The sequence below is a fragment of the Rutidosis leptorrhynchoides genome, chromosome 2, assembly GCF_046630445.1.
Source record: "Rutidosis leptorrhynchoides isolate AG116_Rl617_1_P2 chromosome 2, CSIRO_AGI_Rlap_v1, whole genome shotgun sequence".
Taxonomy (NCBI): domain Eukaryota; kingdom Viridiplantae; phylum Streptophyta; class Magnoliopsida; order Asterales; family Asteraceae; genus Rutidosis; species Rutidosis leptorrhynchoides.
In genome coordinates, this window is record NC_092334.1 from 36,060,566 (window position 1) to 36,072,245 (window position 11,680).

Sequence of the window (11,680 nt, forward strand, 5' to 3'; positions counted from 1 at the left end):
GAAAAGTGATATTACAATAAAAAATTATATTACGAATTAATTAAGCATATTTTTCCAGTAGTTTCAGACATAATTTAAATCTGCTTAACACACTTCCAAGTTTCATTTCACCAAACCAGTCACCCGGTCAGAATAAAGACCACCTTAACAACACATAAAAATGCTAACCGACACGTGTAAATCCACCTGATCCAGAAGAAAACTTGGTTCCAAAAAATTAACCGCCCCCACTCTGTTTCCACTGTATTCTGTTATAAATAAATAATTAATCTAAACATAATCCGAATCTAATCCATTTGCAAATTTATTTCTCTCTCCATTCTCCGATCAGATCTCCATTTTCATCCCAACAATTTTCACTACCTTTTAGTTATTTAACTGATCTTTGTTGCAAACATGAGTCTAGGAATGGCAGATAATAATCACGGAACTGATCATATTCATCTTCCCGCAGATGTTAACTGGGATACGTTAGATAAATCCAAATTCTTCTTCCTAGGTGCTGCGTTATTTTCGGGTATTTCGGGTACGTTGTATCCGAGCATCGTGTTAAAAACACGACAACAAGTGGTTGTTAAAAACACACCTTGTTTAAAATTAGCGGTTACGATTTTAAAAAACGATGGTTTTAAAGGTTTTTATAGAGGTTTTGGGACGTCTTTAATGGGTACGGTTCCTGCAAGAGCACTTTACATGGGTGCACTTGAAATAACTAAAAGTAGCGTTGGTTGTGCAACGGTCAACTTGGGTTTGACTGAAGCTAAAGCGGCTGCAATCGCGAATGGTGTAGCTGGTGTGACTGCTGCCACGTGTGCACAATTGGTTTGGACTCCAATTGATGTTGTGACACAAAGATTAATGGTTCAAAGTAAGGGAAAAAATAGTTTGAGTGGTTTTAAATATTATAATGGGATTGATGCTTTTAGAAAGATTATTTATAAAGATGGGATCAAGGGTTTGTATCGAGGATTCGGGTTATCGATTTTGACGTATGCACCATCCAATGCGGTTTGGTGGGCGAGTTATTCGATGGCTCATCGCGCGATTTTGGATCGGGTTGGTTGTCATGGAAACGGGTTGAGGCCCGATTCGAAGGGTGTGGTGGCGGTTCAAGCTGCGGGTGCGGTTATGGCGAGTGGGTTTTCGGCGTTGGTTACAATGCCTTTAGATACGGTTAAAACCAGGGTTCAAGTATTAGATGGAGAAGGGTGTAATGGTGTTAGGAAAACAATTGGGAAGTTGATTAAAGAAGGTGGATTGAGTGCTTGTTATAGAGGATTTGGGCCAAGATGGGTTTCAATGTCATTTTCAGCAACTATAATGATCACTACTTATGAGTATCTTAAGAAATTGTCTACCAAAAATCAAGATTCTTGTGGTTCCCTTCAATGAAATCTACCAAAAATTGTTAATCTTCAAACTTGTTGCATTCTTTTTTTCTTACTAGAAAACACTATGTTATAGAATATATTAAATTTCATTTTTTTTAAGAATAATGTTAAAAGTTTGATGATAAGATTGATTATTAGGGATATGCTAATTAAATATTTGTTAGCATTAGTTTTAGTATTGATTTGTGATCCATAGTATGCAAGTTGGTAATATAGTATAGTATATGGGATGTTGATACGTTGTACACATATTACATATCTAGCTTTATTATGTTACACATTACACTACAACAAATTAGTTGATATTCCACGGTTTTTTTCTTCACATTTGGTTGGAATGTGAACATAAATTTAAGGATGCTCACACTTGTGAGTGTGCAAATTTGTTAACACATTTGTTGGTGTGAATAAATCATGTATGTTAAGAATAAATCACGCTTATGTTTGTGAATAGATATGTTCACTTTTATGATTGTGAATGAATATATCTAAACTTTCCTCACAACTTTAAATGTGTAAATTATATATTTTTTCCTCACATTTTTTATTGTGAAAAAACTGTAGCTAAATATTCACGCTTTTAAATATAAAGAATGAAGTAATAAAAGCTTACATTTCTAGGAAGCGTGAATATATCCGCAAATATATACGCCGTATATTATAAACATTTCATTACAGAGTATATATCATTATATTTCATCCAATCATGTATGCACAATAAAATGACTATCCTGTCCTTTATCTTTATAATAGTGAAACAAATGTCCAGTTCCTTCACTAAAGCCCCAAATTCTAGGGTTTATATCATCCAAAAACGAATTTCCTAAAACTCACATCTCATCGCGATGAATCGCAAGTCTTTATCTGATCACTTGCCGCAAACTGAAATACGTCAATAATCTTCGTTCTCGATAGCCGGATTTAAGAAGTCTTATCATCTCACAGGTATGTTTAATGTTTCTATAATTCAAGTTCACAACACTCATAACGTTAAACATGAACCTAATCGTCAATCGATGATATATTATATGTATGAAGCATTCGATCGAGTTTTGATGATTTAATGGAGTGATATTCTTATCGGCTCTCGATTAGTTGATCAAGTTCTCATGTTTTAAAGGTAGGTTTTTAGTAAAACCTAATTTTCGTTCTTCTCTGAATTCATAAATTGAGAAAGCGTTAGATCACCTCTCGGTGATTTATGCGTCAATTTCAGATTAAATTTCTTTAGATCTTGTGCATATTCATTACAACTCTTATGAATTAATTGTAGCCTTTTAGTAGTTCTGAGAGAGTCAACACAAGTGTTAAATTCTTAATTTTTTAAAGTCTTGAGATGATACGTTGAACACTGATATAAGAAAGATTTTAGTTATTGATTTGTCATTTTTAGCAATTTTGTTCTCATTTTTAGCTTTAAATTTATTGATTCTATGAATCTTATTCTCCCATGTAATTTATTCTATAGAGCAAGTGGAACTTAATGTAGCTATTATACTTGACTTATTATGATTACATTGTTGCTAATAAAGTGAATATTTGGGCATGTTTAAGGATACAAAGATTGGTGATGGCTTTCTATTGTTTGTTGTTAATGGTTAGTTCTTTGAAGAGGGTTGTTGTTGCTGTCCTCAACATTACTGGCTCCAATTGTGGTTGATCATTTGTAAACACTACTCTTCTAGGTAAACAAGTGTCGTAACGTTCTCCACCTGATTTACTGATTGATAATGAAAAGTCTATTATGACTTGGTACGTATCTGTATATCAAATTGTTTGACTATCAGTTAGATGATTAGATCTAAAAAGAAATACGTTTTGTAGCATGCAACTAGTAAGTTCCGTTTTTTCAATTTGAAAACAATTTTATACTATAGTCCAATGGGCTTAATAGCAATGTTTAGCTTTGATTTTTTGGATTGGGGGAGTTGCTTTGACAGGTGGTCTTGTATCTGCAATGGGATACATGGAGTTTGAGAATAAAGATGTGCCAGAAATTAAGTTTTTGAGTGGAACTTTGTGGGATACATGGAGTACAAATGTTGAGTCTGCTCGGGATTTAAGGTTTTTTGGATGGAGAGGTTATAAATAATTACGATCAGGTACGAGGTAATGATAACTGTGACATTTTGGCTTACATTTCTTTGTTCGACGTTACCCTCAAGGGCATACAGCGGTGCCTTAACGCGGACTTTCTTTGCGTCAGCGGAATCTGCAGGAGAAGTGCCATCCCGCAGAAAAGCCACGATGGGCGTCATCCATGTTGAGCTTGATTCCTCAACTGGTGCCACTAAAGGCATCATAACAATGGATTTCGCATTGAGTTCTTCTATTAGAACTTTCTTCCCCATATGATCAAAAGCCAAGGCAGCCAGTTTGCTTAGCGCATCCGCTTTCTTATTTTGCCCCCGCATTACGTGGGAGATTTGAAAAGCTTCAAACTGGTCAACGAGGTTGTGAACAAGCGATAGATATTGCTGCATGGCTATGTCATGCGCTTCGAAATCTCCGCTGACTTGACTGCATACTAGCTTTGAATCCACATAAGCGTGCAAAATTTTAACATTTAACTTATGCGCAATGCGCATACCTGCTAACAGAGCCTCATACTCTGCTTCGTTGTTTGTAACAGCAAAATTAAACCGCAGTGCGTATGTATGCTCTTCGCCATCCGGGCCTGTTAAAATTACACCCGCACCTGCACCAGATGCGCTGCACGCACCATCGGTGTACAATTCCCATGGTGACAAAGTTGGTGCAGGTGGATCCTGATGTTCTGCTGATGCCTCGACATCCGCAGGTAATTCTGCTAGGTAATCAGCAAGTATTTGACCCTTAACCGCACTGCGCGAAGAAAAAATTATTTCATGTTCACCTAATTCAACTGCCCACTTAGCCATTCGGCCAGAAATCTCAGGCTTGTATAACACCTGAAAGAAAAATGATTGCGTTAGTCAATGCGGTAACCCCGGTCATTGCCGCAAAGTAGGCGTTTACCAACCTGTTTGATTGGTTGATCAGTTAGGACCACGATTGGATGTGCTTGAAAATATCGGCGCAAACGCCGCGCCGTATGGACCAGCGCATATACAAGCTTTTCTATCGGTGAGTAGTTTACTTCGCTTGATGTCAGCGTCTTGCTTACGAAGTAGACCGGCATTTGCGTCTGAGAAAAATCCCAGTCGTTAAGTTTCTGCGATATAAATAAAGCATGTAAATTAATGGATTACCTTTCCGCGATCCGCGATGAGGACTGAGCTGACAGCTTCCTTCGATGCCGCGAGGTACAGCGTTAGCGTTTCTCCTGATACTGGCGCAGTAAGTGTTGTTAATTCTGCAAGCACCTTTTTCATCTCCTGAAAGGCTGATTCCGCTTCCTGAGTCCATACGAAGTCTTTTTTCTTCAAACAATTTTTCAAAGTATTGAAGAATGGCAACTGTCGTTCTGCGGCTTTCGACAGAAACCGTGTGATAGCCGCAAGCTTCCCCGTTAGACTCTGCACATCTTTCTTTGTCTTCGGAGATGGCAAATTATCAATGGCTTCAATCTTTTTGGGATTGGCCTTGATACCCCGCGCTGTCAGCACATGACCTAAAAACTTGCCTTCCTCTTCCCCAAAACTACATTTTAGCGGGTTAAGCTTCATGTTGATCCTGCGCAGAGATGCAAACGTTTCCAGGATGTCCGCGAGCATGTCTTCCTCGGTGTTACTTTTAATTACCAAGTCGTAGACGTACGCTTCAAGATTTCTACCGATTTGGTGCTTGAATGCTGCGTCAATTACACGCTGATAGGTCGCGCCAGCATTCTTTAAACCGAAAGGCATCTTCGTGTAACAATAAATACCCTGCGGCGCATGAAAAGCAGTCTTGTCCTCATCTTCCGCAGCCATTAAGATTTGGTGATAACCCTTGTATGCGTCCAGAAAACACTTGTACCTAAATCCCGATAGTGATTCTACCTTCCAGTCTATCTCCGGGAGAGGGTAATTGTCCTTGGGACATGCCTTATTAATATCTTTGAAATCAACGCACATCCTCCAGTTACCGTCAGCCTTTTTTACCAATACAGGATTTGCAACCCATGTCTGATAACGCACTTCCCGCAGAATGCTTGCTTTGACAAGGTTGTCCACCTCTGCGCACAACCAATCACTGCGGTCTAGAGCCATATGCCGCTTCTTTTGCCTAACGGGTGTCAATGATGGATTAACATTTAACTTATGTTCCGCAATATCACGCGGAACCCCAGTCATGTCTGACTCACGCTACGCGAAAACATCTGCGTTTGCGGACAAAATTCCATGCAATTTGGCCTTTGTTTCGGCTGACAAGCCTGCGCCGATTTTAATTCTCTTATCCGGATGCAAGCGATTTGCTATGACTGCACAATTTGCTAGTTGTTCTCCCACGCTAGGAGTGCTTATAGGCGCAACTGAGCCACACAACTCGGTTGTTTGATGTGACGCAACCGTGGCAACGCCTCCTACTGTGGGAAACTTGATCAAACCATGCACTACCGATGGTATGATGTTGAAACGCCGTATGAAGTTTCTCCCTAGCAGTGCGTTATATCGTGAAGTTGAACGAACCACATAAAAATCGACCAATTCATGCCTGATCATCTGCGGGTTCCTGTCATCCGCAAGCTCTACCATTAATTCTATTCGGCCTAGCGGCCACGAGTTTTCTCCGGAAAACCCTGATAGCGTAATATCAGGCTGGCGTAACTGCGCTTTGACTTCTACCGGAAGGAAACGATAACAATGCTCATACATAATATCGACACCGCTGCCAGTGTCAACATGCATGCGCTTAACCTGGATTCCGCAATCAGGGATGCGACACTTGATGATAATGGGCTCATTAATAGAATCAATTGACATTACAGGAGGGAAAGTGATTGGGAGAAGCTCCCAATCTTGGTGATCGTTGTACTTTCTCCGCTGGCTGATTTTCTCTGCGTCAACCATGTTAATGGTTAAGTCGGCATTTTTCGCTTTGTCAACTTTCTGCCACGCGAAAGTCTTAGACTTCGAAGCCTTTTCTGCGGCCTTTCCCTTGTCCTTTTTAGGTGGTTTTAGATGATCCAATTTGCCCGCGCGAAGCGCTTCCAGAACCCGTTCCATCAAGTTTTTACACCGATTGGTGTCGTGACCATAATCGTCATGAAATTCACAATACTTTGTTTTGTCCCGCTTGCCAAATTCTGTAAGCGGAGTTGGAACCGCGAAGGTCGCGCATACTGGCTCCGTTGCCAAAATTTCCTTGGGTGTTTTGGACAAACTTTTGAGTAGCGCATAGTTCTGATTATTGATGCCGCGCTGATTATTGTTTCGATAATTGCCACTTGATTTCCCTTTATCATTCCTGATAGGACCACCGCTAGGATACCTTCCGCGAGAGTTGTTACCACGATTTTGATCGCGCGAACGATCATCATCGTCCTTCCTCTCGTTGCGTGAGCTAGCTGTTGGGATGTCATTATCTTCGCCACTCCGCATATAGTCGTGGCATTCATTAAGCGCCTCAGCATAAGTTGTTGGGACTGTATGGCGCAGACGCCTTACCAGTGTTGGATGACGTTCTGAGTTTATACCATGTATGAGTCCGGAAATCTGTTGCTCTGGTTTGAGATCTGGTATACGCAGGCACTCATTAGTATACCTTGTGAGAAATTCGCCCAAAGATTCCTTGGACTTCTGCACGATGTCATGGCATTCAATGTGAGTGCGCTTGCGTGGTCTCTGATTCCGATATTGCAGCAAAAACTTTGTCTGCAGATCCATAAACCCGGCAATACTACCCGCCGGCAACTTATTAAACCACTCACGAGCAATACCCTGTAGTGTCATAGGAAATATCTGACACGCAACCGGATCCACCCAGCCTTGAGTGCGCATTGCGCCTTCGAAACGCTGTAAAAAATCATCTGGATCGGTCAGGCCATTGTAAGTACCCAACGTGCTAGGTATCTTTGGTGCTGATGGAAACGGGTATGCGGATATATGCGGAAGAAACTTGTCAAAGGTAGTCGGTAGCTCGAAGGGTGGTTTAACAGGATCCCCTTTCAAGTTTGCAAAGAAACGCTTCATCATGTCCTGAACAAAGTCAGGTTGTGAAAATAAGTGAACCATATCAGGAGGTGCGGCCTGCATGAATTGACTTGCAAGATTTGCCTGCCCTTGAACATTTTGCCAAGGTTGACCCTGCGTCTGCGGATATAACCAAGGCTGCTGCGTTGGAAAAGAGGGATAACTTGAAGACGCAGAGTACACAGGTGGCTGTAAAGGAAGCGAAACCTGTGGCGCAGATATCTGCGAAACTTGAGGATACACACTTAAAAGCCCAACTGTATGCGCTGTGCTTTGCTGCTGCGCTGTTATCGGCGCCCAATGAGAGTTTGCATCTGGGATGACACCAAATCCCCAACTATTAAGTAACGCCTGCGCATCCGCAGGAGTTAAAAATTGTGAAACTGGGCGCGGTGGTTGCCAAGGTTGCAACGGTGTAAATGACGAATTCTGCTGAATGCTCTGCGTATGCAGAGGTATTGAAACAGTGGTACTGTAAATAGGTACCTGGCCGCAGCAAACCACATGCGGCCCCGTTGTTCCACCGCTAGTTCCTGCAAAGATGACCCTTGGATCCACTGACGAAAAGTCCAGCCGCGTGGTTGTGACTGGTGAGTTTGCTCTTGGCGGTGTAACCCCGTCTGAATATATCGGCTTGTACCTCTGAAAGGGTTCGCCGGATATAGGTGGAGGGTATATCGTGTACCCCGCCTGAATAGCGGCCCCCGTAGTCATAACCGGTGTATGTTGACTACCAGATGGTGCGTTCTGAACATCTGTTTGGGTATGTTCCGATGATTCCTCGGAAGTCATGATACTGTTGAAGAAAAAAAATTCAAAAATTTTGTAAATAACGAGTCATACAATTCAAAACCTTAAAAGAAAAAGCAATTAAACAGTCTTGAATTAATTCGACTCTCAATGAAAGCACCACTTGATCATGCATATTTTAACCGTGGAGTTTAATATGCCTGCTCAATACATAAGGAGGGGTTTAAGGATCTTAGAACGTGGCTCTCCGGTCCGGCTACCGTGAATAACCCTGGCCGACATGATGATGTCGGCGGGGTGGCCAAGTGATTAAGTCCACCTCTGATAACGGTCGTCGATCAAGAGGCCCCAAATAAGGTCGTAGGTACTAGCTTACGAAAGACTAACCTGTTAACCTTGAAGAGATGCTGAATGATGCTGTTTTGCGTAATGTATCTCGTGTGCGATAGTTACGTAATATATGCCGTGTCTGGTAAATGATGATTAGGGTTGTATTTATAGGCAAACCCTAATTCTAGAACCGTCCCAGATCACGTTAATCTCATCCATAACTGACTCCCCCGAATCACGGATATAATTATGGAAAAGATATTTACTTGACAGCTAAGCAACCGCCGTACCGGGAACAAAGGAATCAGATACAATCCGCATACCGCACACAAGCACACGCATACACACACTATTAAGCGCCCGCATGCATATGAGGTGCGCATGCGGGTTGCGGTATCATTAGAAAACAATTTTATACTATAGTCTAATGGGCTTAATAGCAATGTTTAGCTTTGATTTTTTTGGATTGGGGGAGTTGCTTTGACAGGTGGTCTTGTATCTGCAATGGGATACATGGAGTTTGAGAATAAAGATGTGCCAGAAATTAAGTTTTTGAGTGGAAATTTGTGGGATTCATGGAGTACAAATGTTGAGTCTGCTCGGGATTTAAGGTTTTTTGGATGGAGAGGTTATAAATAATTACGATCAGGTACGAGGTAATGATAACTGTGACATTTTGGCTTACATTTCTTTGTTTGATGCTCTTTGCATATTAGGTTCATGGACAATGGGCTCTTGCTATGCCTCTCTTTTCTTACAAAGCACAAGATAATCTTCGCATAAACCAGACATAAATAACTTTGAAAGTTGATAATCAGAACAAGATTGTGGATTGGGAGACCTTAACACCTCCATTTTTTAGTAAGAGTATCCTTAACACCTCCATTTTTTAATTTTCTTTTTCTTTTTTGAAAAGGAAGATAATTTCATACATATAACTACAAATACATGTACAATAGAACATGCAACTCAATCTGGATCAATAGGATAAGCAGACAAAACCCTACATACACAAATTTGTACTAGACATCGATCAGTGCACATATGGAGGAACCCTCGACGAGACACAAACTTTGAATTATACTTACGATCGTAAAGAGACTGAGGAAGCATTCTTTCAACTGGCACATCTGGTTATCCAACCCTAGATCCTTTGATGCTATTTTTACTAAGAGAACTGCGGTTAGTTACTTAACGATAATATTGTAAATTACATGATTCGTTTGTCATATACATAATTATAGTCCAGTTTCGTGTGGGTTGGGTGTTGCGCCAACGCATGTACAACCGAGCCCTTGTACATTTGTAAATAATACAATAATAACATAATGTTGCCTTTTCAAAAAAAAAAAAAAAAAAAAAAAAAAACATGCTAGACAATAATAAACACGAGACGTAAAATGGAGACCGCGGCGGATTTTGAACATGATTTTCAGAGGTGCCGATTTTGAAGAAAAATTTCAAAAGCCTAATCTTTGAACATATATAATGAACGGTCATAGGTACATTTTTTTTTTTTTTTCCTTTCAGCAAAGATGGAACCCATAGATTAATCAAAACCGTCATCAAAACGATGAAGGGAACACATACAAAAATTGACAAACGGCTTGTACAACACACATTAAGCCGAATGACATAATAAACCGGGATTTATATCCCAAACGTAAAATTGATGACTATAACAAAACTTGAAATGTGAAGCCCATAAAAAAAACCTTAAGCTTGATTTATTATAAAGTGTTATAATTCAGTAGGCTTATAACTACCTTTAGTGGTTTGATTCTTGATGTTATAATTCAGTAGGCTTATAACTACCTTTAGTGATTTGATTCTTGATTTAAAATACTAATAATGAAGTGTAAGAACAAAGATGATAATGGAGAGAAAGAAAGAAACACTTTGTAAGTGTGAGAAATGGTGCAAGTTTAATGCTTGCATTCATGGCTATTTATAGCAAAAATATCACAAGTTTAGGTAATACAATAATATTACTTTTGTGTATCAATAATTGACTATCCATTTATATATATATATTTATATATTATAACACTCCCCCTTGGATAGCAATTTTGTTTGTTGAAGATCAACTGTAAGTTACTGCCTCGTTAAAAACCTTGCTAAAGAAAACCCAGTGGGAAAAACTTTAGCTAAGGGAAAAAGAGTGCAGCATGGAGTTGACTCCCCCTCAAGTAGACATCGCTTCGGTTGTTACATCTTTTGAACATGTCTCATGCCAATGTTATGAACGTGTGTTCTGAAAATAGCAGTTGGAAGTGCTTTCGTGAAAAGATCAGCAGAGTTTTTGCTGGATTGAACATATCTCATTTCAATCTCGTTGTCCTTAATGAGATTTTGAGTGTATGAGAAGAATCTAGGAGGTATGTGTTTGGTTCGGTCACTTTTGATATACCCTTCTTTCATCTGTGCTATGCAAGCTGCATTATCTTCATAGATAATTGTTGGACTTTTATCGCGTTCTAGTCCACAAGAATCAGTAATGATTTGTGTCATTGATCTCAACCAAAAACATTCCCGAGTAGCTTCATGTAATGCAATCACTTCGGCATGATTTGATGATGTAGCAACAAGTGTTTGTTTTTGAGAACGCCATGATATTGCAGTACCTCCATTTAGGAATACATATCCAGTTTGAGATTTAGCTTTATGTGGATCAGATAAATAACCTGCATCAGCATAACCAACCAAATCTTGTTTTGATTCGTTAGAATAAAATAATCCTAAATCAGTAGTTCCTCGAAGGTATCGAAATATGTGTTTGATCCCATTCCAGTGTCTTTTGGTAGGAGCAGAGCTGAACCTTGCCAACAAATTAACTGCAAAAGAAATGTCAGGTCTTGTACAATTTGTAAGATACATAAGAGCTCCAATTGCACTAAGATATGGTACTTCTGGTCCAAGAATATCTTCATGATCTTCACATGGACGAAATGGATCAGTTTCAACATTGAGTGATCTAACAACCATAGGAGTACTTAATGGTTTTGCCTTGTCCATATTGAAACGTTTCAAAATCTTTTCAGTATATGTTGTTTGATGTACAAGTAAACCATTAGGCATATGCTCAATTTGTAAACCAAGGCAATACTTGGTTTT

At 39.8% G+C, this 11,680-nt stretch overlaps 1 protein-coding gene and 1 long non-coding RNA gene across 4 annotated transcripts; both read left to right on the top strand.

The window, feature by feature from the left end:
- Window positions 1–349: 349 nt before the first annotated feature.
- LOC139890713 (uncharacterized) lies at window positions 350–1,446 on the top strand. The gene has a single exon (XM_071873623.1). It carries the CDS (start codon window positions 397–399, stop codon window positions 1,390–1,392), a length of 996 nt encoding a protein of 331 aa, XP_071729724.1. The 5' UTR covers window positions 350–396; the 3' UTR covers window positions 1,393–1,446.
- Window positions 1,447–2,098: 652 nt separating this feature from the next.
- Window positions 2,099–10,066, top strand: LOC139890714 (uncharacterized). 3 transcript variants are annotated; one of them, XR_011773426.1, is made up of 5 exons: window positions 2,101–2,336; window positions 2,430–2,511; window positions 2,994–3,493; window positions 9,283–9,427; window positions 9,526–10,066. It is a non-coding gene; the product is annotated as an uncharacterized lncRNA (long non-coding RNA). The 3 variants fall into 3 exon arrangements; XR_011773427.1 differs by having other exon boundaries at window positions 2,099–2,336; window positions 2,946–3,493; window positions 9,283–10,066; XR_011773425.1 differs by having other exon boundaries at window positions 9,283–10,066.
- Window positions 10,067–11,680: the final 1,614 nt, after the last annotated feature.

Excerpts from the sequence above, each read along its gene's own strand:
- LOC139890713 (XM_071873623.1), top strand. The coding sequence starts at position 397 with ATGAGTCTAGGAATGGCAGATAATAATCACGGAACTGATCATATTCAT.